General features: G+C 38.9%; 1 protein-coding gene across 1 annotated transcript in view; it reads right to left on the minus strand.

The window, feature by feature from the left end:
- The window catches only part of ubqln4 (ubiquilin 4), a 55,619-nt gene that overhangs the window by 28,814 nt on the left and 4,593 nt on the right, over positions 1 to 22,212 (minus strand). The window contains exon 2 of the mRNA XM_059979917.1: positions 15,204 to 15,355. Within this exon, the coding sequence (XP_059835900.1) occupies positions 15,204 to 15,355 (152 nt within the window). The remainder of the gene's footprint in view (positions 1 to 15,203; positions 15,356 to 22,212) is intronic.

Below are 22,212 nucleotides of genomic sequence, written 5' to 3' on the forward strand. Positions count from 1 at the left end.
AGCAATAAAACAACTGCTGGTCTCTTGGATCTTAAGAACCAACATCTCATAGGAGCAGAACATGTGAATGGAAAGAAACTTATCTAAACCTTGGGTAGAAAAGGTTCCACTTGCATATGAGAAGAACACTTCCTCCCTTTCTGACACCCGTTCCAGACCTTGTGTGGCACAAGACATGTCATGTGATGTCATGTCATCAAACCTACTTGTTAGAAGTAGATCTCCCTCTAAGCTGCCTTGAGAGTTCTCTCATGTATATGATAATGGATAGGTGGAAAGAGGATGGGTTAGATACAGAGAGCATTCTTCCTGCCCTATCTAGCAATACCATGGCAGATAACTATATTTTCCCCTTGTAATCTGATGTAACCCCAGGTAACAATTTTGTTCTGCACTATGGACATTATTTTGGCTCAAATGTTAAGAGTATCTGCTAGATCAGTATCAAAGCAGAAACAATTCTAGGCAAAGTAGAAGCAGTAATGCATTTCCCAACATATTCTGCTGCATGTGAGAACCCCAGAGTATTTCTCATACCACAGGTGTCAGAAGGGGTGTCAGTTAAAGAGGGTCCAATTCCAGATTTCAGAGCTACACTTTGATGAAATTGGGAAAGGGATTAAGCATACGTCAAGGGATTGAGCATGGAAATGGAAGGGTACCAAAGAGAAATGCACCGCTAGGGACATGGCGTGGGAGAGGACCTTAGATCCTCAGGGAGGTGGGACCTATATAGCTGGACAGAGTATACCTCAACAAAACTAGGACCATTATCCTTATAGTCACACTCTATGGGGAGGTTTAAACTGTTCTGGAGTGAACATGACCACTACACGGACTGAGCCTATCACAGCTACGGTCACCAGCATGAGGAGTGGGGCAAACACAGCACCTGCAACAGGAACATGCCTATAGTCCACGATGTCTGTGCCAACCACAATGCCAATGTAAGCTGCACATCTTCCTGCTGAGTCTCTATCTTCATTTCCTGTCTGTTCGTGTGACTTATTCCTCTTTAGCACTGCTGTCATATCAGCTTCCACCACTTCCACACTCCCACCACTGCATAAAAATACCTGCTCCGCACATCCTCTTTAAATTTCCACCACTTACCTTAAATTTATGCCCTCTAGTATTTGACATTTCTACCTTGAGAAAAATTCTCACTGTTTACCAATCGATGCTATTCATAATTTTACAAACTTCCATCAGGTCTCCTCTTAGCCTGTAAAGTACCAGAGAAAACAACCTATGTTTGTCCAGCCTCTCCTTATAGCAGTATCCTGGTGAACCTCTTCTGCACCCTCTGCAAAGCCTCCACATCCTTCCTGTAATGAAGTAACCAGACTACTCGAAACATTTTCTACAATTTTCTACAATGAAGTAACCAGACTACTCGAAACATTTTCTACAATTTTCTACAATGGCAACAAGGCTATCTGACCTTTGTACTCAACACAGACCAAGATAAGTAAATTTCTACTTGTGTTGCCACTTTTAAGGAGCTACAACTTTGTACCCCGAAGTTATAAAATAAAAGTGCAAGGAGGATAAGAAGATAATTAGCAACACAGAGGAAATATGGTATACAGACGACCTAAGAGAACATTCACAGAAACCAGCATAACAGGTAGACAGGATAGTGAAATAGGTTTTAGGTGCGTTGGCCTCCAACAGTTAGGACAACCGGTATGGAGGTTGATGTTGTACAAGATGCTGGTCAAACCACATTTGTGGTACTGTGTACAGTTTTGGTTGCCTAGTTATACCATTAAACCGGAAAGAATGCTGAGAAGATTTACAAAGATATTGCCAGGATTCAATGGCCAAAGTTATAGGGAGAGGTTATGAGCAGGCTAGGAATTTACTTCTTTAAGTGTGGGAAATAGAGAGATGATCTCTGAGAAATGTATAATCATAAGGGTTAAAATTATTAATGCCTTGCTGAAGGAGCAGAGAGCAAGATACAAATTTGCCAATGGCACAGAGATAGGTGGGAGAAAATATTACAGTAAGGGCTATGATACTTTGTTACAAGAAGTTGAGTGAATGGCCAGAAACAAAGCAGTGCTAATCAAAAAGCTCCAAAACCTGGGGGTGTGTACCTCCATCTGCAACTGGATCCTTCAGTTCCTCATTGGGAAATCATAGTCAGTACGGATCAGAAATAACATCTCCTCACCGACAATCAATATTGGCACACCACAAGGATGTATGGTTAGCCCACGACTCAAATCTTTGCACCCACAACTAAGTTCAAATGCTATCTATAAATCTGCCAATAACACAACTATTGTTGGCAGAATTTCAGATGGTGATGAAGCGTACACGAGTGAGATAGATCAGCTGATTGAATGGTGTTGCAATAATAACCTTGCAATCAACGCCAGTAAAGCCAAGAAACTGATTGTAGACAGGAGAAAATCTACTAATGCTGGAACTCCAAGCAACACAGACAAAATGCTGGAGGAACTTAGCAGGCTAGGCAGCATCTATGGAAAACAGTACAGATGACTTTTTGGGCCAAGACCCCTCAGCAGCACTGGAGAAAAAAAGATGAGTAGATTTAAAAGGTGGGGGAGGGGGGGGAAGAGAGAAACACAAGGCGACAGGTTAAAACGGAAAGGATAGGGTTGAAGCAATGAGCAGGGAAGATGATTGGTGAAATAGATACAGGGCTGGAGAAGGGGGATTACAATACAGAAGGCCACAGAAGAAAGAAAAGGGGAGAAGGAGCACCAGAGGGGTGCAATGGACAGGCAAGGAGATAAGGAGAAAGAGAGAAAAGGGGATGGGGAATGGGTAAGAGGTTTTCTCCAGCCCTGCCAAAGAGTCTCGGCCCGAAACGTTGACTGTACTTTTTTCCATAGATGCTCCCTGGCCTGCTGAGTTCTTCCAACATTTTGTGTGTGTTAATTTAATGCAGACTCAAGAAGGAGAAGTCGAAGGAACACACACACTAGTCCTCATCGATGGATCAGGTGTGGAAAGGGTGAGCAGTTTCAAGCTCCTGGGTGTTACCATCTCTGAAAATCCATCCTGGGCTCAACAAACTGATGCTATTACAAAGGCATGGCAGCAGCTACATTTCATAAAGAGTCTGAGGAGGCTTGGTCACCCAAAACTTACGCAAATATCTACAGATGTTCTGTGCAGAGCATTTTAACTGGTTGCATCACCATTTGGAATGGAAGGGCCACTGCGCAGGATAGGAAAAAGCTGCAGGAAGTTGCAAGCTCAGCCAGCTCCATCATGGGCACTAGCCTCCCAAGCACCAAGGACATCTTCAAAAGGCGATGCCTCAGAAAGGTGGCATCCATCATTAAGGACCCCTAGCACCCAGGACATGTCCTCTTCTCATTGTTACCATCAAGGTGGAGGTACAGGAGCATGAAGAGACACATTCAGTATTTTAGGAACTACTTCTTCCCTCCACCATCAGATATCTGAATTGACAGTGAGCCCATGTGCACTACCTCACTATACATTTTTTTGCTCCTTTTTGCACTACTTATTTAAATTCTTTAAATATTCTTCTGTAAATTATGTATTTTTTTTATTATGTATTGCACTGTACTGTTGCCACAAAGCAACAAATTTCAAGACACATGCCTGTAATAGTAAGGGAAGTTAAAACGGGAAAGTGGGATGCTACAGTTTGGTCAGATGGATCATAGGGAAGATCTATGTGAAGAGAGACTGTAAATGAGTTAAATACAGGTTCTGTGCATGAACATCAAAAAAATTAGCAGACACATATCTTAAGTAGTTGGGAAGACAAATAACAGCCTTTATTCCAAGCAGTTTAGAAACGGAGAAGTGCTGTTACAATTGTACAGGGTTTGGTGAAGCCACATCTGAAGTACTGTCCTGGTCCAGACTGTCATTTTCACACATTTTCTTTTCAACAAACTCAGTGACCAAGTTCCCACAGCACTTTTTTTCAAACTTTATAGAGGTTCACCACCCCAAATAGAGAAATCTCTCCTGTGTCCAGAATGACCTAAACCTTATTCTGAGACTGCAGTCCCTGGTCTAGACTCCTTAGCTAAAGGAATCGAACAATGCTCACCACAGTCCAATATAATGGCAGTACACATCTGGGCTCAAATACTTTTATAAAGTCCTATGTGCTGCATCTGCATGTTAGCATGCAATTACATGCAGAAGAACACCTAGCTCCATTTGAACATCCTGGTATGTAAAATAATATTTCAATTCAACACACTACACCTGTCACCATTTAAAAAACTCTGCTTCTCTGTTTTGTGCAAGTGGATGGCCTCTCATCTTTCCACATTGTAAGATTATAGAGAGGAGGAGAACTGTTGTGTTCCCTTCTTTATAATCCCTTGAAGGCTCTTTGCATCTACACATCCTCCTCCCTACTTACAACTGCACCCAGGGACTCAACATGAACACAAGGGGCTGAATGTTTTTTTCTGTATTTTTAATAGACTGCTACATGGCTGATCATGCCAGGTAATCTGAAGATTCAAAATTCTTAACTCTGTGATTTCTGCTGAGAATAACATTAGACTTTTAATCTCCTAGGTGAAATAATCAGAAACAGCAGTTTAGCCACATCCAACAGTAGGGATTTGGATGGCGCAAAATCCAGTATCTGCTACAGATTTGACATTTTGACAATTGATCAGCACCAGCCTGCAATTATTTCAAAAGTCCTTTTGAAATATTCAGTCTCCTCTCAAATCAAACATTCATTATTATCAAAATACAAGGGATACTATAAAGAAGTGTTTTAATTAGATTTTTACAAATCACATCACCCAAAGGGGCACGTCAATCAATGATGTCCATGTTACAGAGACTCACCAGAAGGTGCAAGAAAAGTTTACAAGAACAATGCCAAGGCAGGGGTTATAAATGAACACCTCTACGTAAAATTAATTAGAATGAGGCTGAGACATCATGAAATTCGATATTTTTAAATATATTTTTTATTAAATTTTTGAGAATATTACATACAATGAATAGAATAGAGTAATGAAAATTAATATTAGCCCTCCCCCTCCCCTTAACCCTTCCCCCCTTAACATCCCTGTCTAAAAAAAAGAAAAAAAAGAAAGAAAGAAGGATTGCTTGGATATCGGAGGATCCCCACATGCTCCACGGAGTTCAAAATATTTTTCTCCAAATAACTAATAATTTTATCTTCAAAGGACCTATATATTTAATCCTATCTTTCACAAATAGGGGTGCCAAATTTTCAAAAACATATCATATTAATTTCTTAAATTATAAGTAATTTTTTCAAGTGGAATGCAGCTATATGTTTCATTATTCCAACGGTCCATAGTTAAGTATGAATCTGATTTCCAAGTAACTGCAATAGCTTTTTTGGCTACTGCCAATGCAATTTTTATAATTTTTTTCTGACATTTATTCAATTTAGGTTTCGGTATTATCCCTTCAATATCGCCTAATAAAAATAATATTGGGCTATGTGGAAGTTGTATTCCAATAATTTGTTCCAGTAAGAGTCTTAGATTTATCCAAAAAGGTTGAATTTTAAAACAAGACCAAACAGAGTGTAAAAAAGTACCGATTTCTTGATTACATCGGAAACATTAGTCAGATAAATTGAGGGTTAATCTATTTATTTTTTGTGGTGTAATATATAATTGATGTGAAAAATTGTATTGTACTAATCTAAGTCGGACATTTATTGTATTTGTCATACTATCAAGACATAGTCTTGACCAATTTTTTTCATCAATTTTAATATTCAAATCAGTTTCCCATTTTTGTCTTGACTTATGAATTCCTGGTTTAGTTGTCTGTTTTTGAATCAAATTATACATACAAGATGTAAATTTTAAAATTTTTCCTTTTTGAATTAAAGTTTCTATTTCATTAGGTTCTGGCATTAACATTGTTTGACCCAGTTTATCTCTTAAATAGGCCTTTAATTGAAAATAACAGAAAAGAGTGTTACTTGATATTTTATATTTATTATTTAATTGATCAAACGACATCAATATACCTCCTTCAAAACAGTCACCTATATATCTGATCCCTTTTTGAAACGAGTTATATAAAAGTTGATTATCCATTGTAAAAGGAATGTCTATTTTGAATTAGGGTTCTCTTTGCTAATAAAGATTTCTTTATCTCATCATCCACATTTACCTTATTCCATAAATCAATCAAATGTTTTAATGTAAGAGATTCTTTCTTATCCCGTATCCATTTGGATTCCCATTTATATATAAAATCTTCTGGTATATTTTCTCTTATCTTATCTAATTCTATTCTAATCCATGCTGGTTTTTCTTCATCAAAAAAAAATGCAATAAATCTAAGTTGATTTGCTTTATAATAATTCTTAAAATTTGGGAGTTTACATGTCAATTTTTCCAATGATATTCTTGACATCTTACCTTTCCAAAGAAACTTCCTCACACATTTATTCAACTTGAAAAAACTTCTGGGGCAGATGTATTGGTAATGTTTGGAATAAATATTGTAATCTAGGAAATATATTCATATTTACAGCAGTAACTCTACCTACTAATGTTATTGGTAACATCATCCATTTATCAAGATCTTCTTGTATTTTTTTTCAATAATGGCAAATAATTTAATTTATATAAACTCTTTATATCATTATCGACTCTTATACCTAAGTATTTTATACCATTTGTCGGCCATCTAAATTGAGTTACTAATCGACATTGACTATAATCTCCTTTAGTAAGGGGTAAAATTTCACTTTTATCCCAGTTTACTTTATACCCTGATATTTTCCCATATTCTTGCAATCTAAAAGATAATTTATGCAACAAATGCAATGGATTGGTTAAATAAATCAGAACATCATCAGCAAATAAATTAATCTTATATTCCTCCTGGTTAACTCTGAAGCCCACAATATCTGGATCCGTTCTAATTAATTCAGCTGATGGTTCTAACGCCTATACAAATAGGGCAGGTGATAATGGACAGCCTAGTCTAGTTGACCTTGTTAATTGGAATGATGTTGAAATTTGACCATTTGTCACTACTTTAGCTTTGGGACTAGTATTTAAGGTTTTAATCCATTTTATAAAAGATTTTCCTAACCCATATTTTTCCAATACCTTAAATAAAAAGTCCCATTCCAATCTATCAAATGCTTTTTCTGCATCCAAAGCAACTGCCACACTCATTTCCTTCTTCTTTTGTGCCAGATGAATTATGCTAAGTAACCGAGTTACATTAACCGCCGATTGTCTACTTTCAATAAAGCCTGTTTGATCATATGTATTAATTTTGGTAAATATTTAGATAATCTATTAGATAAAATTTTTGCTATTATTTTATAATCCGTATTCAACAAAGCGGTAGGCCTATATGATGTTGATTTTAAAGGATCTCTATCTTTTTTTGGCAATACTATTAGGATCGCTGTCGAAAAAGATTGTGGAAGTTTATGTGTTCTTTCCGCTTGATATATTAACTCCATAAAGGGAGGGATTAATAAATCTTTAAATTTTTATAAAATTAAGGCGGAAAACCATCTTCTCCTGGAGATTTGTTACTCAAGAGTGATCTTAAAGCTTCTTCAATCTCTTTTAATGTAATCTAATCCTTTCTGTTCTTCCGAATTCAAATTTGGAAGAGTTATTTGTGATAAAAAAAAATTCTATCTCAGCAACCTCATTTTGTGATTCTGATTGATATAATTCAGAGTAAATTTTTTTTAAGTTTCAGTAATTTCTAAAGGTTTATAGGTAATTTTATTTGCACTTGTTTTAATTGCAGTTATTGTTTTGGAAGCCTGCTCTGTTTTCAACTGTGTGATCTTTCACCTAATTTGTAATATCCCTGTTTAGTTCTCATAATTACTTTTTCTGTTTGATATGTCTGGAGTGTGTTATATTGTAGCTTCTTATTGACAAGTTGTCTTCGCTTTTCTTCTTTGGGATTCTTTTTCTATTTTTGTAATCTCTTTTTCTAATTGATCTATGTCTACCATATACTCCTTAATTTTAGAAGTATAACTTATTATCTGACCCCTCAAATATGCTTTCATCACTTCCCAGAATATAAATTTATCATTAACTGAATGAGTTTGCATCAAAAAAAAAATTGGATCTGTTTTTTTCATAAAATCACAAAAATCGACGTTTTAATAAAATTGAATTAAATCTCCATCTGTAAATCAATTCCTCCTTATCCATCATTATCATTGTCATTATCAAGGGGGAATGATCTGACAGTATTCTCGCTTTATATTCCACGCTTTTCACTCTATCCTGAATATTCACTGATAATACGAAAAAATCAATCCTTGAATAAGTTTTATATCTATTTGAATAAAATGAATAATCCCTTTCTCTTGGATTAATTCTTCTCCATATATCAATAAAATTTAAGTCTTTCATCAATGATAAAGTTAGCTTTATTACTTCAGATTTTGTAACAGCCTTAGTTGACCTATCTAGAACTGGGTCTAAACAAAAGTTAAAATCTCCACCTATTAATATTTTATCATGTGCATCGGCCAAATTAAAAAAAAAACGTTCTTGTATGAATTTTGCATCATTTTCATTTGGTGCATAAATGTTCATAAGAGTCCATAATTCCAAAAAGATTTGACAATGTATAATCACATATCACCCAACAGAATCAATTAGTACATTTTGTATTTTAATTGGTAAAGTTTTATTAACCAAAATTGCAACTCCCCTCACCTTTGAATTAAATGAAGCTGCAATAACACTTCCAATCCAATCTCTCTTTAATTTCTGATGTTCTGTCTCTGTTAAATGTGTTTCCTGCAAAAAAGCTCTATCTCCTTTCATTTTCTTAATATATGTTAAAACTCTTTTTCTTTTCACAGGTTCATTAAGCCCATTAACATTAAAACTTAAAAAATTGAGTAAATTAGTCATTCATAATACCTTGGGGAATCTCTTTAAAATTCTCCATGTTGCTATGTGTCTCCCCCCAATCATTCAGGCAAAAAAAAGAAAATTAGAAGAAAGATAGATAGTAAAGAAAAAAATAACAAAATACCGCCCCACTAATGTTGTGAATGAATAGAAACACATTACCCCCCTCCGTTTTACGGATCATGGTAATCGCCATGACTACACACGTGAATCCTGCAGCAATCGATCAGAAGCTCCTCCAGCTCCCCCGTAACAAAAAAAGATATAAGTGAAGAAAAAAAAATTAATATCTCTACCCTCAATTAATATTCCTCAATTATTTTTTTTATCTTGTTCCCCTTCTATCATATATTTAAAGTATATTTGTATATTCTTCTACTCATAAATGTCCATCAAATCCGATCCCTATCTCAATCTTCATCTTTAATCCATTTCATTTCCATAATTCTTCACCGCATCTCGCGAATATTAGGAAGTTCTTGTACAAACTCCTCCACTTTCTGATGATTAGTAAAAAATCTTCTCTTTCCTTGTCATCCCAAAAAAATTATCAGTGTTGCTGAGTAGCTCAATATAAATTTATAACCCTTTTCCCATAAGATTTTTTTCACTGAATTAAATTTCTTCCACCTCTTCAAAAGGTCGTAACTTATATCAGGATAAAAAAGAACTCTTTTCCCTTCTATCATCAATGGCCCATTTCTCTTTCTGGCACCTTGAGCAGCTGCCTTCAAGATCTTTTCTTTATCTTGATATCTTAAACATTTTATCAAAATTGATCGTGGATTTTGATCTTGTTGGGGCTTTGGTCTTAAAGCTCTACGAGCCCTTTCGATTTCAATTAACTGACTTCCCTCTTCCATTTCCAAGATTTCCAGAATCCATTTTTGAAAGAATTTTATTGAATCTTCTCCCTCCATACCTTATTTAAGACCAACAATCTTAATATTGTTTCGTCTGCTGAAATTTTCGAGCATATCTACTTTTTCCAACAACCATTTTCTTTCTGATGTCCAGGCAAGGATATTATCTTCCATCTTGTCCATTTTGTTGTCTTCCATTTTTTCTTCCAACTTTTTAACTTTCTTGTCCATTTTCTTTTGTTTTTCCACCACCTGATCAAGCGTAATCTTCACATTTCTAATATCTGTTTTTATTACTTTTAATTCATGCATTATTTGTATCAGGGCTTTTCTTATCTCTCCAGAAAGTTTTCCATCTTTAATTTCCTCCTGTTCTTCTTCTTCTTCATCTATTTCTTCATCTGTGTTTTCCAGAGAGTCTGATTCTACTTCCGATTCTCTTTCATTTTCATTTCCAGTCGCAGTTGGAACTTGTAGTTTTGTTTGCACCTGTTTGTGCATACTCGTTTCTTCACGCATGCACAGCTCCCGCTGTTTCTTCTTAGAGACTGTTGATATTGCTGCAGCCTCCTGCCCTGCACCATCGGAGGTGACTTGTACTTCGCCAGGAAGAGATCCAAATTGAGTACGAGACTCCACCAAAACAGCTGGGCCTCTTTCCCCGCCAACTCACGCTGTCTTCAAAGTAGTAATTCTCTTCTGTTTAGGAGACATATCTAAAGATAGTCCTGAATTGTTTATAAGTAGTTTCTAGAAGGTATTTATTAACTCTTCTTCACTTAAACTTTGTTTTATTGGTTGTTACAGGAGAGCTGGATTTCCACGTCTCAATCCTACGTCATCACATGACGTCCCCCCCCTGAAATTCGATATTGACGGATGTAGGAAAGACAAGATCTAACTGGGGATTCAGGAAAACTATCCAGAAAGCTGGAGACTAAGAAACTTGCTCCCAAAGTGAGTAGCTGAGGCAAACTGCAGAGATACATTTAAAGGAAAGCTGGATAAGAGAGAAAGCATTTGAAGACCACGCTGGTCAGATTAGTTGAAGATAGGAGGCAGCTTGTGTGAAAGACAAACAGTAGTAAGCAATAGATGGGCCCAAATGCTTGTTTCTTTACTGCTTATTCTTTGTGATTTTAAGGACTAAGGACCAGGAGCAATATCAGACCAATAGATTGAGTGATTAAAATCTCAGGTGCACAGATCAATTAGGAGAACCTAGGGTACAAAAACCTGGGCTGAGAACTGTACAACCTTTGAAATCGGTGAGTGAAAATTTCAGACATAAGCAAATCACCAAGTTACAAAACCAGTGATAAAAGCTTGCTCTTCAGAACTGGCCTGCACTTTACAACCAATAACTTCCTTCTGTCAACAGCTCACAATACAAATGCAGACCTGTTAAGAGCGAGCAGTGGTGAAACACCAACAGCACAGTCTGTTAAACACAAATGGTCTGTGGGAAAAACTCTTTTTTTTGTAATTTATTTTTTTATTGAAGTTCATCATCAAACAAACATTTCCATAAGATGTATTTCAGACATTGTACCTATACATCATATAATCATATATATCACAAATCTCCACAAAGTATTTATCTGAGGTATACACTTATAGAAAAGAGTGGAAAGAAAAAACAAGCAAAAGGAAAGAACTATGTACAAGTAGGGAGTGATTTTTTTTTACAACAGATTCATTGATTTCTGAGAATAAAATCAGGCCTATGAGGCATTATGTCGTTAAACCATTTTTCCCCAGTATGAATCAAATTGTTCCAAGCTGGATAAAATTCTTTTACGTTTGATTGGATTTAATAGCCCATTGACATTAAAATAAATGAAGTTTACCTTGTCCTTAGCAATCTGTATTTATCTGTCAATGTACCATTGAAATTAGAATAAAACTTAATCAATCTACTCCCTGAACAAATAAGAACCAAGAATTGCAAATAACAACAAAAATGGCAATGAACGTGTGATTCCAAGGCTGAGGTCTCTAGTAGATGACCCTGCGTTGAGCTAGAGGAAATGTCTAGCTGTGGGGGATAACCCCTCCTACTTGTGAGTTAAGGGCCCCCAATGCAGTGTTCATAAAAGTTATATATACACACACACACACATATATTCTCATTTTGGTGGGGGAAAAAGGAGTAAGTGAGCGAATAAAGAATAACAACTAAGTAATATAAAATCCACATTATAATAAGTATTTCTTGAGATAGGTATATCACCGTCTACTTTTGCTTCCGTTTAGCTTCTCAACATTTTTAAAGTTAGCCAAACCTTATGGCTCTTCTAAAGGGGATGAGGACTGTCTTTGGGAAACTCCTGGTCTCTTCCTGATATATTTCTCTCGGCCTCCTCCTGTCTCCTGCCTTCTCGATTCTTGCACTATTTCCCAAGCGGAGCAGGATAATTCCTCAGTCAGGCTTTCCCTCGTTTTGGTGACACTAACGGGCAACCCTCTGGCCTTCATGTCTGTAGTCGCCTCTTCTACCGTCTGGTACAACCGCATCCCGTTGTCATAAAACACTCGAAGTTTAGCAGGGTACAGAGTTTGAAATCTAATCTTGTTTTGCTTTAGTAGTCGCTTTACTTCAGAGTATTCTTTGCGTTTCTGCAGGACTGCGGGGGGGGGGGTAATCTTGGTCAAAATATATTAACTTATTGTCATAAAACACTCTCTTCTTACCCCAGGCCCTTTGTAGAATCTGTGCCTTGGTGCTATACCGAAGGAATTTAATTATTATTGAGCGTGGCTTTCTATCCTGGGTAGGTTTCGGAACGAACATGTGGTGGGCTCTCATGACCTCCAGCTCCATAGCCGAGGGAAGATCCAGCGCATCCCGCAGTAACTTTTCGACAAACTCTGTCACAGATGGGCCCTCCATTCCTTCAGGAATGTTGTAGATTCTGATATTTTTCCGTCATGATCTTCCCTCCAGGTTAAGCAGTTTACCTTCTTGGTGATGTATGATTTTTATTGTCTTGCTCAGTATCCGTTCCACGTTTTGAACGTGATCTTCCACCTTCTCAATTCGAGTCTCTGCCACCACTATTTTTTGATTAACGCTGGCGAGCTCTGATTTAAAATCACTGAGCTGCTGCTTTATTTCTTTCTGGACCTCCATTATTTCTTTCAGGATTTTGAAGATATTTGCCGCTTCATCTGAACAAGGCCCAGTAGCCGCCTCGCTAGCACGTGGTCGGGTCGGAGAGCCGCTCGCTGCACTCTTGGGACGCCAGCTCCACAGTGTCGCTTTTTTAATTTCCATTTCTTCTCCCCATTCTTGCCCCTCTTTTCTGTTCAAATATTTTTCTAAAAATATTATATTTGATGGGATAACGGAGCTTAATACGCATTTTCCGGAGGAGCCAGTGACTGAAGCTGCCACTCCCGACGATGACGTCACCGGAACCGGGAAAAACTCTTATCTTCAGCAGGCAAAGACATGGAAATACATTTTCAAAAATGGTAATAAAAAATGACCATCTCTGCCTCATAAAAAAAACACACTAAATACAAAGTTTTCCTCCCTTGGATATAATCCCTACTCAGCACTCAACTGTGCAACATTGTCCGTGGGGTATCATTCAAGCATTAGAGACATTATATTTTTACATGAATACTCGCTGAAGATACAGGAGAATAACTGCCCACCCCTCCAAATTTGGGAGAGTTTTAAAACTGTCCCAACAGCAAGGTACAACATCTAGAGCTGCAAGAGCACAACACTGGCAGAACAACTGATGTCATGAATCTCATGAACGACTGAACTTTTACATTCCAACATGCTTCATTGTAGTGTTCACAAGTATTGGCACAGCCACAAGAGTTTTTAATGCAGGTATCACACATCATACTTTACAACAACAGATGCTTAAAAAAAAAAGGAACTTGAAGCGGCATTCTGTAAATCAGCTGCATCAGTGAAGTTTTATTAGTTCCCTCTATCAAAACTGAAGAGAACCTGGGAGCTATACTTGTTAACAAGTGTTAGATGTTGTCTCTGGTATACCTTCAGTGAGCAACACAGGAAAAACCAATTTTACCTTCCAACTACAAATATGGACTTCACATCAAAACTGCTCCAAATCAACAGCCTGAATCTTGTGTTTATTTCCAATGTGAGTCTTGACATCAGATCCTTTGGACAATAAACTCAGCCTGATAATATTCTTAATTATGGAAGAATAAGCCACTACATTCTGTAGTGACCTACCAGGAGTGATTGCATATGACAGTTACCAGTATAGCCAGTGTTAGTAAAAAAAAATGGTATAGCTCTAGATACATTTTCCATTGCAGATACAAACTACAGCATGTACTGTTTAAAGCTCCGCTTGCATAAGGTATTGGCCCATTTGTTAGCAGAAATTCAAATCTGTAGGGGGAATTACAGTAAAGGTAAACATCCATTGTAACAGTCTAGAGGGAGATTAATGATGCAATAAACATAAAACTAAGGTTCTTGTTTTAAACAGCGATGTCAAGGAGAGTTTAACACTTCCATGTATCATATTCCTTTTCCAGCAAATGGCTACTTTGATTCTATACTGTATCTCATTCTCAAGTACAGCAAAGGAAATATATTTGGATTTCAGCCATCAATAACATGGAGAATAGACAAAAGGTACCCATCACTGTCACAAGTGGGTCTGTCACATAAAGCTGGAATGCACAAGCTGTGGGCAGGTGAGAATGGGTGGTGGTGGTCATACAAACATTGGACAATACTACTCTGTACCTGAAGGCACTGCGTAGATTGGTGGGGACATCTGACATCCTCTGCTCACACCTCCTGGACATGCCACTCTCTTTTTACCCACAATAAGTTCATCATGAGATATAAAGCTAAGCTGAACGACATGATGGTCTCCATCACACAAATGCTCAAAGTCAGAGCCAATGAGACAATTATTAACTTCTCAAGAACCAAAGCAAGTTAGAATGTGCAAATGATCAGTGCAAAAGCAACCTACAAATTGATGCTTGAGATCAGTCTGATCCAGCAAGAAATGGTATGCAAAGGCATCTTTATGCTAAGGGACATGCTGCCTCAATATAAATTCTTTGGTTTCTTTTGGAAAAGGAGGGAGACCAAACAGAATGACTAAATTGCCCTGAAATTCACCTGCTTCCTCAAGCCGTACTCAATTACTTTGCAGTTAGCAGTTTACCACTACCAATTGCACCCAACAAAATTTTCTGTTGTATCATCTGTTAATGTCAGTGTGATCTATTGATCAAATTCAACAAGCATCACGGAAATGCATTGTCTTCTTATAACTCAGTAAGTTTCACAGCAGGTAACAAAGGCATTTGATCAGCTGTGTAACTGAGCATGAGCAGAACGTCTGGACTGCAGTCTCTGCAAGAATGGGTTGAGGAGCCGCACACACTTTGATCGATGAATCAGCAACCTGAAAGCACATACCTCTGCGCTGTCTTTATTACCAGGTGCACTGTGAGACCATCCTTTATGCCATGCTGGCTGAGCGTATCTCCATCCTTCAGAATCTTTCCAGCAAATATGAGCACCAATTGTTCCTGCTTCGCCTTGAACCGTTTGGATATTTCATCTTTAAACTATATGGGAGCAAAACAAAAAGCAGAGATGATGGCAGTTTTTTCAAAGGGTCAGCAACATTTTATTACAATGTGAGTTTCAAGCTTTGGTTTGACGGAGGGTCCGGGTAACTAAGGGACGGGGAAGATACACAGACAGGACAATCTCTCTCTGTGCCACATAGTACAAAGCAACCAATTTATTCAGCACAATTTTTCAACCAAAGTTCATAAGGCCCTGACAAACAACAAATCATTTGCTTTAGTTACTGAAAGAATACATATACCCAGGACATCTCCTACACACTTGATAGTAACAATGTACTGTCCCTTTAGATTTGATCTCATGAAGTGCAACATCTCACACTTGTCCACATTAAACTCCATCAGTCATTACTCATTCATACCTGCAACTGACCTATATCCCACTATATCATTTGACAATCCTCGCACTATTCACAATGCCATCAATCATTGTATTGTCTGCAAACTTACCATCAACATTTTCATCCAGGTCATATAATTATCACAAACAGAAGTCCCAATATAGTCTCATGCAGAACACTAGCCAGGGATCTCCAGCAAGAATAAGCTCATCAATCACTATTCTATCTTCTACTGGCAAGCCAATTTTGAATCCAAATGACTGAGTCACTATGTATCACATGAATATTAATCTTCTTCATGGTTGACCTTGCCAACTGTCTTACTAAAATTCACGTAGACAACATCCACAACTCCACCTTCATCATCTCTTCAAAAAATGCAGTCAAGTTTGTAAGACAAGACTTGCCCAGCACAAAGTCATGCTGACTGTTCCTAATTAGATCATGGCTTTCCAAAACACAAAATACTCTGCAGATGCCGGGGTCAAAGCAACACACACAACACGCTGGAGGAACTCAGCAGGTCGGGCAGCATCTGTGGAAACAAACAGTCAAAGTCTCGGCCTGAAACGTTGACTGTTCGTTTCTACTGATGCTGCCCAACCTGCTGAGTTCCTCCACTGTGTTGTGCGTGATGGTTTTCCAAATGTTGATAAACCATATCCATATCCTTGAGAATCCTCTCCAATAGCTTCCCTAATGTTCACATGAGATTTATTGAACTTGATTGGCTATCTCATTTATTGATCAGGTTAAGGATATTCCCTATTTCTCTTCCTGAATAACAGAATATTACCTACTCACCAGTCCTCCAGAAACTCACCTAACACTACAGGGGATATAAAACAATTCCATCTCTTGGTTCACTCAATAACTCAAGTATATCCCATAAGATCCTGGGGACATCCATGTTCATTTTCTTTAGGTGAATCAGAATCAGGTTACCATTACTCACGTACATCATGAAATTTATTGTTTTGTGGCAGCAATTTTTAAAAAATCAAGCAGTGCAAAAAGAGAACAACAGAGAGTGTGTCTGTGGGTTCAATGTCCATTCAGAAACCAGATGGCAGAGCGGAAGAAGCTGTTCCTGAAATCTTGTGTCTTTGGTTCCTGTACCTCTTCCTTGATGGTAGCAACAAAAAAAGGGCACGGCCGTGATTGTGAGGGTCCTTAATGAAGGATGCCACCTTTTTGAGGCATTGCCTCATGAAGGCGTTCGATGCTAGATTTAAGAATAGGAAACAATTCTGAGGGAGGTTGGAGGCAACACTGGATGCACTTCAACACTGACAGGATTTGCAGGACAATACTTCCTACAAAGTAAAACCCAATAGCATGAATAGCAGCTTCACCAGACAAGCTCAAAGCCTTCTATGCCTGCTTTTAAAGGGAGAATATAGCTACAGTTGTGTTGATCCCTGCTGCACATGGTAACCCTGTGATCTCTGTCTCAAAGGCCAAAGTCATGCCATCTTTCAGGAGGGTGAACCTTCAAAAGGTGGCAAGACCCAATGGAGTACCTGGTAAGGCTCTGATAACTTGTGCCAACCAACTGGCAGGAGTATTCAAGGCCATTTTCAACCTCTCGCTGCTATGGTCCCAAGTTCCCACCTGACACAAAAGGGCAACAATTATACCAGTGCCAAGAACAATAGTGTGAGCTTTCATAATGTCTATCGCTCAGTAGCACTCACATCTATGATTATGAAATGCTTTGAAAGGTTGGTATGGTCAGAATCAACTGATCTGAACCCACTGCAATTTTCCCAGCAATACAACAGGTCTACAGCAGACGCAATTCCAATGGTTCTTCACACTGCCTTAGATCACCTAGACAATACAAACACCTGTCAGTATGTGGTTCGTTGAATATAGCTCAGTGTTTAACACCATCAATCCCACAATCCTGATCGAAAAGCTACAGAACTTAGGCCTCTGTATCTCTCTCTGCAATTGGATCTTCAACTTTCTAACCGGAAGACCACATCTGTGTGGATTGGTAATAATATCTCCTCCACACAAATTGTGACATGAGATTCCGCACCCTTCCCCCTTTCAGGGAAATGTTTTGGATTTATTAATGAGTCTCGGGTTAATTGTATCTAGTTTTAAGTTGCCCAAGTGAAAACAATTTCTCAGCATCTATCCTAGCCCTCTCTCTCCCATAGCTTGGAGCACCAGATAACCTTACTGACTATTTTTTACTAATTCAGTGTGCAATACAATTAACCACTGTTTATTTTCCTAATCCTATGCCGACTAATCCAACTATAACTTTGCCAAAACCAACCCCCCCCCCCAAGAACTCACTAGTCACATCCAAAAATGGAAAAAAAATCAAAACATCCAAATCGTCATTCTGATGAGGACAAATAAACTCCATAGGAAGTTACTTGGCTTGGATAATAATCTGCCAGTGAAGCTTTGAGACGATTCATGGGACCTGGGCATCATTGGTAAATCGAGCATTCAACTAATAGCCCTTCAGTAATTCCTTCTTGACTTTGCAGTTTCTTAGATGCTATGAGTAGTTCCAGGAACACCAATAAACTTCCAAGAATCAATGTTGCAAGACTTGGAGAGGAACTTGAAACAGTTGTCCTCACACATCTGTAATTCTTGTTCATCCCTACGGTAGTCTGCAGATTTAGGAAATAAAAGTAAGGCCTTGATGAATATTTTAGGCAATACACACTACAGGCGGTGATGGAGGGAATCAATATGTGGGGTAGAGAACTGGACTAATTAGGCAGGTTGTTCCATCTGGGTTGTGGTGGTTAGTGAAATGCTATTATAACGTCAGCAATCAAGGTTCTATCTCCACCACCGTCTGTAAGAAGTTTGTACATTCTCCCTGTGACAATGTAGATTTCCTCTGGCTGCTCCAGTTTCCTCCCACATGACAAAGACATATGGGTTAGGGTTAGTACATTGTGGGCATGCTACATACTTCATTGCATTTTTCCATCCATGTTGAAATACATTGGACAAGTAAAGCCAATCTTTATACAAATATACAAATGTTTGTATTATGCTTTTTGAAATGTAATGGAACTGCACAGGCAACTGGCAAGCTTGAGATCTGTCTTGTAGATTGTAGAAAGGAGAGGTGGCAAGTCATTCATTGCAGGATACAGTACTTCCAATCTGTGCCTGTAGCAAATTTTTCAAAGGATGCTTGCTTATTTCTTTTTAAAATCAATGGTGACTCAGGATTGTAAATGGAAAATACAATACCAAAGGAATTATCAAGGGGTTGTCAGACCTCAGTTGGATGTCACATAATGACATGAATATTAACCACCCATTTCATCAACACTGAAAAGCGCCCTACCTTTTCAGCACTATATCCGCTTCTACCACCTCCAATGTTCCAGATAACCACTAATTTGTGTGGAAAATTCACCCTCAATATCCTTTAAATATCTCCTCTTATCTTAAACCTGTGCCCTCTAGTAATATTCTCTCCTGCTGTGCCCCTCAATTTGACAAACTCATCCTTCAGCCAACACACACAAAATGTTGGTGGAACGCAGCAGGTGAGGCAGCATCTATAGGGAGAGGCACTGTCAACGTTTCGGGCCGAGACCCTTCGTCAGGACTAACTGAAAGGAAAGATAGTAAGAGATTTGAAAGTAGGAGGGGGAGGGAAAAATGCGAAATGATAGGAGAAGACCAGAGGGGGTGGGTTGGAGCTGAGAGCTGGAAAGGTGATTGGTAAAAAGGATACAGAGCTGGAGAAGGGAAGGGATCATGGGATGAAAGGCCTAGGGAGAAAGAAAGGGGGAGGGGAGCACCAGAGGGAGATGGAGGAGAGGCAGAGTGATGTGCAGAAAGAGAGAAAAATAAGTGGGGAGGAAACTCAACCTCAGCCTCCTACCTTCTTATGAGAATTGATTACCACAGCCTATCTGATCTCTCTCTTACAACAACAGCCTGGCAAATATCTTCTGTACTCTGTTACTCTCAAATGCTTGCAGTAGTGCAGCTTATCTAAATGTTCTGAATGTTGTGTAGGTTTTACAGACACTACGAGTTTGTCCCTTGTGATCAAGGCTATTTTGTTTCCTTTCAGAGGGTTCTAATGCACCTGATTAGTCCAGTACAGGAACTGCTCGAGAAATTGTGTACATGTTACAAAAGAACCCCAAGCTTTACCTTCCTGAAAGCTCCGCAATCATTTTGAGTGGTTACAATGAAGAAATAATGAAGATATTGAAATAATGAAATAATGAAGATATTTCATGTTCACCAAGGAGATGTTGAACACACCTTCTCAATATTTACTCCACACTGCTGGAAATAGGACCATAAGACACAGGAACAGAATTAGGCCATGCTGCTCCACAAAACCATCCTGGAAGATTTATTACCCCTCTCAACCTTTCACTCGATAACCCTTGAAAACTTTACTAACCAAGAACTTATCAAACTCCACTTTAAATACATCTAATGACCTATGTATTCCATGGCAATGAATTCCACCCTCTGGCTGAAGAAATTCCTCATCTCCGTTCCAAAGCGATATTGGCCTCTGGTCCTAGACTCTTCCACTATAGGAAACATCCTTGCTACATCAACTCCATCTAGACCTTTCGATATTCAATAGGTTTCAATTTTATTGTCCAGGCTCAGAGCCATTAAACTCTCCTCATGTTAACCCTTTCACTCTTGGAATCATTTTTGTGAACCTCCTTTGAACCCTCTCCAATGCCATCCTTTCTTAGATAAGGGGCCCCAAACTGCTCACAATGCTCCGTGCAGTCTGACCAGTCTGAGGCTTATAAAGCCTCAGCTTTACATCTTTGTTTTCTTATTCTAGTCCTTTCAAAATGAATGTTAGCATTATCTTCCCTACTGTTACCGTTGACTCAACCTGCAAGTTAACCTTGCAGAGATTCCCAACTTTTTTTATGCCATGGACCTCTATCATTGACCATGGGCCCAAGGCTGGGGACCCCTGCTTTAGTCAAGTCACTTTTATTGTAATTTTGACCATAACTGCTGGTACAGTACGTAGTAAAAATGAGACGTTTTTCAGGACCATGGTGTTACGTGAGTACAAAACTAGACTGAACTACGTAAAAAAAAACACAGAGAAAGCTACACTAGACTACAGACCTACACAGGACTGCGTAAAGTGCACAAAAACAATGCAGGCATTACAATAAATAATAAACAGGACAATAGGGCAAGGTGTCAGTCCAGGCTTTGGGTATTGAGGAGTCTGATAGCTTGGAGGAAGAAACTGTTACATAGTCTGGTTGTGAGAATGCTTCGAAGCCTTGTTCCCAGACAGCAGGAGGGAGAAGAGATTGAATGATGGGTGCATGGGGTCCTTCATAATGCCGTAGTGTAAATGTCCGTGATGGCAGGAAGAGAGACCCCGATGACCTTCTCAGCCGGCCTCACTATCCGCTGCAGGGTCTTGCGATCCAAGATGGTGCAATTTCTGAACCAGGCAGTGATGCAGCTGCTCAGGATGCTCTCAATACAACCCCTGTAGAATGTGATGAGGATGGGGGGGTGGCAGATGGACTTTCCTCAGCCTTCGCAGAAAGTAGAGATGCTGCTGGGCTTTCTTTGCTATGGAGCTGGTGTTGAGGGATCAGGTGAGATTCTCCACCAGGCGAACACCAAGAAATTTGACGCTTTTAATGATCTCTACCGAGGAGCCGTCGATGTTCAGCGGGGAGTGGTCGCTCCGTGCCCTCCTGAAGTCAACAACCATCTCTTTTGTTTTGTTCACATTAAGAGACAGGTTGTTGGGTCCGTACCAGTCCGTTAGCCGCTGCACCTCATCTCTGTAAGCTGACTCGTCATTCTTGCTGATGAGACCCACCACGGTCGTGTCATTGGCGAAGTTAATGATATGGTTCGAGCTGTGTGTTGCAGCACGGTCGTGGGTCAGCAGAGTAAACAGCAGTGGACTGAGCACACAGCCCTGGGGAGTCCCATGCTCAGTGTGATGGTGTTGGAGATGCTGCTCCCGATCCAGAATGACTGAGGTCTCCCAGTCAGGAAGTCTAGGATCCAGTTGCAGAGGGAGGTGTTCAGCCTAGTAGGCTCAGATTTCCAATCAGTTTCTGAGGGATGTAGGGCATCCTACATGAAATTCTTCAGACCTGTTTAGAAAGTATTCCAAATCTTGCACTGCATTTCAGGGGTCAGATATCAGTCACATAAATGACATTGCCTGCCCATGGCAGCAGTGTCTCCCCAGTGTTTTGAGGTGTCTACTATTGGTAGAAGCTAAATTGCCTATTCCTGTTGCATCAATTATCATTGTCTCCCAATCTGCCCTGTAGAGCAGCATATTTTCCTTTGTTTAGATTTAAAGCCTTAGTTCACATTGAACTACATTACTTTTCAACTTAATGTAAAATTCACTCATATGATGACCCAGGGCACCATTACATGACATTAATTAACCCCTTCTCCCTGCACAATGCTAGATTTAAAATATTAAAAAAATCCCCACTCTCATCC

The sequence above is a fragment of the Hypanus sabinus genome, chromosome 9 (genome assembly GCF_030144855.1).
Source record: "Hypanus sabinus isolate sHypSab1 chromosome 9, sHypSab1.hap1, whole genome shotgun sequence".
In the NCBI taxonomy this organism is placed as follows: Eukaryota; Metazoa; Chordata; class Chondrichthyes; order Myliobatiformes; family Dasyatidae; genus Hypanus; species Hypanus sabinus.